This window comes from Ceratotherium simum, chromosome 2, assembly GCF_057802395.1.
Source record: "Ceratotherium simum simum isolate JZ-2026a chromosome 2, ASM5780239v1, whole genome shotgun sequence".
Taxonomy (NCBI): domain Eukaryota; kingdom Metazoa; phylum Chordata; class Mammalia; order Perissodactyla; family Rhinocerotidae; genus Ceratotherium; species Ceratotherium simum.
In genome coordinates, this window is record NC_141901.1 from 56920816 (window position 1) to 56927088 (window position 6273).

The window sequence follows — 6273 nt, forward strand, 5'->3', positions numbered from 1 at the left end:
ACCGCACCCTCAATACACGCATACACAAACACACACACACACGCGCGCGCAATTACTTACTTACTTCTCCCTTGCCTAAAATGATTTTTAAAAATGAAATCATTTCTCATAAACATCTTGACCTTAGGGCAAAAAAATACCAATGGCTGTTGGCTTCTAAAGTTCCTGTTAGGTGGAGAAGGTGGCAAAAACAGTAGCTACAATTTAGTGATCTTTCCACCAGGCATTTTACATACGCTACCTCGTTTAATGTACGCACAAAACAACCCTAAGTGTTACCTACAGAGAAGGGGCTAAGGCACGGACAGTTACTGCTGGAGGAGACACTGATGGCTGCCCACAGAGCCTCCGTCTTCTTGTGCTTCCTTCCCAACAGAATCAACTGGGTTCATGTATCCACCCCCGCCCCACCACTTGGTCCAAGAGGTAGTGGTGGAGGTGATGAGAAATGGTTGAACTCTAGACACATTTTCAAAATATAACCAAAAGGATATGTGAGGGACTGGCTGTCAAGGGTGAGAGAAAGAAGGGAGTTAAGGATGAGACTGGGCATGGGAAAGTGTTAGGTAAACTAGAGGACTTCATCCAAACACAAAATTATACATTTTATTAAGAAACATTTACTTCCTCTTTCATTATGGCCTCTCTCTGCCGTCATGTATGGAGACCCTTTTTGGCTGGAGAAAGTTTTCTTCTCTCAGCCAGGCTCCTTCTTTGCAATTGCTTCTAGTTATTAGTGTGTGCAGACTTGGGGTACAAATTGATTTCAATGGATGAATGTTGTCAAAACAACCGTGAGGTTCCTTCCCAAGCTAAAAATAAATTATTTTTTATTCCACTGGTATACCTTACCTCAATGATCAAGAGTCAGTGGTATCCTAGCTCCTGTATGATGACCTTCTTCCTCTCTACAGCTGGCAGCAGGCAGGGAAAACTAAGCGTCTTCATGCTGCTTCCCTGACTCCCTTAGGATGGATGCATGTGGCTGGAAAGAAATGGAGGTTGCTCTGGTAAATTTTGATAATTCAGACGAAATCCAGGAAGAGCCAGACTATGCCACAGATTTTGACCCAACCAGCCCAAAAGGCCGGTCTGGAAGCAGCCCCTTCAACTGGAGGATCCTCATCAACGACAGCACCAACCACGAGACAGCCTTCTCCAAGCTCCCTGGAGACTATGTCGATACCCCAGGGCCTGAGCCAGTGGTCTTAAATGAAGGAAACCAGCGGGTGATCATCAACATTGCTGGGCTGAGGTTCGAGACCCAGCTCAGAACCCTCAATCAGTTCCCAGAGACCCTCCTGGGAGACCGGGAGAAAAGGATGCAGTTCTTTGACTCCATGAGAAATGAGTATTTCTTTGACAGGAACCGGCCCAGTTTTGATGGAATCCTGTATTATTACCAATCTGGTGGGAAAATCAGGCGCCCGGCCAATGTCCCTATCGACGTCTTTGCTGATGAGATCTCCTTCTATGAGCTGGGTAGCGAGGCCATGGACCAATTCCGGGAGGATGAAGGCTTCATCAAAGACCCTGAAACATTGCTCCCCACCAATGACTTCCACCGGCAGTTCTGGCTCCTCTTCGAGTACCCTGAGAGCTCCAGTGCTGCCCGTGGCGTGGCCGTGGTCTCTGTGTTGGTTGTGGTCATCTCCATCACCATTTTCTGCCTGGAGACACTACCTGAGTTCCGGGAAGATAGGGAGCTGAAGGTGGTAAGAGACCCCAGTCTCAATATGACCAAGACATTCCTCTCTCACACCATGTTCACTGACCCTTTCTTCATGGTGGAGTCCACCTGCATCATATGGTTCACCTTTGAACTGGTACTCCGGTTTGTGGTCTGCCCCAACAAGACTGACTTCTTCAGGAACATCATGAACATTATTGATATCATCTCCATCATCCCCTACTTTGCAACCCTCATCACAGAGCTTGTCCAGGAGACAGAGCCGAGCGCCCAGCAGAACATGTCCCTGGCCATCCTGAGGATTATCCGGCTGGTGCGGGTCTTCCGCATCTTCAAGCTCTCCCGCCACTCCAAGGGGCTACAGATCCTGGGGCAGACACTGAAAGCTTCCATGCGGGAGTTGGGGCTGCTCATCTTCTTCCTCTTCATTGGAGTCATCCTCTTCTCCAGTGCAGTCTACTTTGCTGAGGTAGATGAGCCAGAGTCCCATTTCTCTAGCATTCCTGATGGCTTCTGGTGGGCAGTGGTCACCATGACAACTGTGGGCTATGGGGACATGTGCCCAACCACCCCAGGGGGGAAGATTGTGGGCACTCTGTGCGCCATTGCAGGGGTCCTCACCATTGCCCTCCCTGTGCCTGTCATTGTCTCCAACTTTAACTACTTCTACCATCGGGAGACTGAGAATGAGGAGAAGCAAAACATCCCAGGAGAAATTGACAAAATCCTCAACAGTGGGGGTTCACGAATGGGCAACACAGACTCTCTTAGTAAGACCAGTGGTGGCTGCTCTGCAGAGAAGTCCAGGAAGTGATCCGTCCAGGGCTTCTTGGCTCCCCAAGTCTCCTCGTGTCTCTCGATCTCTCTCTCTCCCTAACCTCTCCCTGCCTCTTGCTCTCTGCTTTTCCAAAGACCAAAATTTATCCTTTGTGACCAACAGGCCATCTTTGACTGCAAGCTGTTTTAATAAACCCATACTTCTGCTGTATTTTCTAAGCTGTTTCTTCTAAACCAACTATAGGAAGATTTCATTCTCCTTTCGTGCGATGGGGTAGTTCTGGTCCTTGCTACTCACCTGTGGGCCCCAAGACCAGCAGTATTGGTATCACCTGGGTGCAAGGAAATGCAGAATCTGGGCTCAGACTTACTGAATCAGAATCTGCATTTTAAAGGGGTCCCAGGTGACTCATTTTCACATTAAAGATGACCCTGACTTTAGTCTTTCTAAGAGGAAGCATATTAAAACGCCAGGGATTGCTGTGAGCAATGGGTAAGACCTCAGAGTTGTTTAATAACGCCTCACACTTGTGTAGCATTGCATAAATTTTCCAAAGCTCTTTCCCCTACATTATCTCACTGCATCTCAAAATAACCAATTGAACAGATTTGATTATTGTTTCCATGTTGCAGATGAACAAACTGAGGACGGTGACTTACCTAGGTCATCCAGGAACAGTGACACAGTCAATGCTGGAATCCAAATCTCCTACCTACCAGTTTAGAGCTCTTTCCATTAATGAAGGGGATGTGATGGATCTAGGGGGAGCGGGAGAGGAACTCGAGGGGTCTGTCTTTCAGAGGATCCAGGCAGCAAGGCTCTGGCCAGGAACACTCTTCCCTGGTCTCGTCGTCTCCACACAGCCTGGTAAGGCAGTGCCTGCCTGGCCCTCTTGCTCGTCAGTCCCTTCCTTGGACAACAGACAATCAGAAACAGTCCCAGATGTTTTTCGCTTGGCCAGTCTCCATGAATTTATACAAAAACTGGGGATCCTGAGTATGGGAAGAGTACACACCAGGGCTTTGGAGGACTGCTCCGGGGAAATGGACATGTCCACTTATCTCGAGGTTTAGCTCCCATGGAGTCATCAGGAATTGACCAGCAGCCTGTGGGGCAGCTGGGGCGGGACAGCAGGTCCCTAAGTCATGTGGCCAGAGGGCAGGCCTACCCGAGGAACTGCTCTCTTGGGAAAGGATCCCTCTCAGCCCGCCAAGCTCCCAGGATGAGGGAATGGAGCTGAGAATCCCCAAAAGGCAGGAAAGAAAGTCTCCACTCTGTCCCTCCCCATTTATTCCCTCAAGTAAGGAGACCCTGTGCCTTCCTCAGGCCCAAAAGCCAACATCTGGCCACACCTCAAAGGCGAGTCAACACTGGAAAAATGCCCGTGTGCTGCAGGTCACTCACAGCTCCACTCCACACAACCCAAACCACACAACCCAAACCACACAACCCACAATGCACAACCCTGGAACACACACACAACTCATCAAGACACAATGCTGCAGCCACAGATACCACCACACAACTTCCCTTTCATGACAGCCTAACAAATGAACTGGTGTGAGAGAAAGCTGCCTCTCTTCTTTCCTTTTGTCCTTAGTCTGTGCTCTAAGAATCTGGACTTAGTCATCTTGAAGTCCCCCTCCCACTCTAACAATCTCAATCTCCTTCTTGCACTTTAACCCCAAGCTCCAATTCAGCACTGAGTCGCGCAGAGACCTAGCCTGGGCTTTACACAGTTATTACTGCCCTTAAACCTGGGCAAGCAAGCCAGGCCCGGGCCTGAGCCTCAGGGCTCTGGGATTTGGAGTGTCTTGTTCACAATCTTCTAAGAATTTCCCTTCCAATTTCGCCCCTTCTGGGTACTCTCCAGTTCTGTACCCACCCGTCATGCCCAAGCAAGTGGGGTTGACCAGATGTCCCGAGGACTCCTAGACTCACATATATGGGATCATGCTGAAAGTCTGCACCACTCCAGTTCCAGAATGGAGAACTGGGGAGCAGTTTGCTCCCACTGGCTGGTATGGCATTTTTTTACAGGATCACACAAGCTTAGATGCCAGAATGGTGATGGCACTCTGATTTAGGGTGATGAAAATTTTTATATACACAGAGACTTTGCAAAAAGTATTTGCCCAGGATCACAAGTGTCTTTGACAAAAGAGTCCACCTGTCCACATTCTGCCCTCTGGGAGCCATGTCATCATAATCCTTTACGCCAAAACCTCTCCCCACAGATAGACCCTTGGCCCCTCACATCAGCCCTCTGAAGTAGATATTATTAACCCCATTTTGCTATGTAAGGAAACTGGTTCAGAGAAGTTCAAGGGCTCATAGCCAGGAAGCAGTAGAGAAGGATTTGAATCTAGGCCTCTTTGATGCCAAAATGTATCCCACATGCAGTCTGCCCAGAGCTTCCTAACCAGGAGAACAGCCTCTTCTGGGGCAGGGAAGTGGGGCTGTGGCCACGTAGACAAGCTTGGCACATTTCTGGGAACAGGGAGGCTAGTTCTCCTAAGACCCCTGCTTGCTCATTCTCTCTGACTCTATGTTCAGTGGCAGGACCAAACACTGGCCTTGGACGTTCACAGGCTGCAAACAGAGTGGGATAATAAGACCCTAGGGCAGGCTGCCCAGTGCCCCAGAGCCTGCAGCCCCAGCCTTTCTCTTCCTGGGGTCCTGTCAGGAAGAGTATAGGCAGAGCAGGGCAGAAGGGAACCACTCTTCTTCTTTAGCTAGTCCAGTTACTCCCACAGGGTTGGAAGGCCTGGTCATAACCTTCTGATGCCCAGGAAGCAGGCCCAGGCCTTCAGGCTGGTGCCAGGGAGTGGGGCTGCAGAAGCAAGCCCTCCACTCGCCATGCCACTGCAGCCAATGGGGCTGGTGTCACAGTCCCTGTGTGCCAGCAATGAGTCATCTATTTCTTCCCCAGCAACCCAGGGAGATGGGGTACAGGGGCCCCTCCCACTGCCCATCTGCCCAGCCTCCCGTTTGCAATGTTATCTGTTGTCTATAGAGGAGTACTCAAGGTGACCCACAGACGGGAAGACAGAACAGGGCTGTCCAGGGGTCAAGTGAGAAACACAGATGAAAGATATTCCCACTACCGTCAAGGAGGGAAGGACCTGTTCAGCAGCCAGGCTCAGAGAACCCTCCCTTTAGGAGAGCACAGCAAGGCCCGAGGCTTCATTCAGCAAGTTACCATTTACTGAGCTCCTACTGTGTGGCAGACACTTTATAGCCACTGAATAAGGACACAGAAAGACCAAAGGGGTCCCTTTAAATTTTCACAGTAAAAATATGCACATAATGTAAGAGAAACAGCAAAAACATTTCAGAGGGTGCTACAATTTGCAGAAGGCTTCCAAATCTTGTGTTTTCTTTTCCACCGTATCATGCTGGCTGCCTTTGCAAAGAACTGTGCAAGTCAGGACTAACAGTTGTGTCTATTCACAATTCTTTTTAAAAAGTGTCTTATAAATCAGAAACCACAAAACGTTTCAAAAACTTAAGGGGTTTTGAGTGGAAAGCTCTCTAGACTTGGAATCAAAAGACCTGGCTAAGTTTTACTAATTTTATGACTTTGGCCTGAGTGAACTTCAGTCTCCTTATGTGGAAAATGGAGATAAAAAATACCTACCTCGTAGAAAGTGTGACAATATTTTCTCCCCCACTACCCCTTGCACACCCCCCCAATGCAGGGAACAGGCCCTAAGTCCTTCCAGTTGCCCTCCTTCACCCAACCTGCGGGCTCCTCAGGACCTCCACAGGCTGCCAAAGTGGCTGCTTATGACCTGCCCTCTCT

General features: G+C 49.3%; 1 protein-coding gene across 1 annotated transcript; it reads left to right on the forward strand.

Annotated features, from left to right (window-relative positions):
- Positions 1-971: 971 nt before the first annotated feature.
- Positions 972-2504, forward strand: KCNA10 (potassium voltage-gated channel subfamily A member 10). Its single transcript, XM_004420693.3, has one exon. The coding sequence runs from the start codon at positions 972-974 to the stop codon at positions 2502-2504; it is 1533 nt and encodes a 510-aa protein (XP_004420750.2).
- The last annotated feature ends 3769 nt before the right edge of the window (positions 2505-6273 follow it).

Coding starts and splice junctions, on each gene's coding strand:
- KCNA10 (XM_004420693.3), top strand. CDS start 972: ATGGATGCATGTGGCTGGAAAGAAATGGAGGTTGCTCTGGTAAATTTT.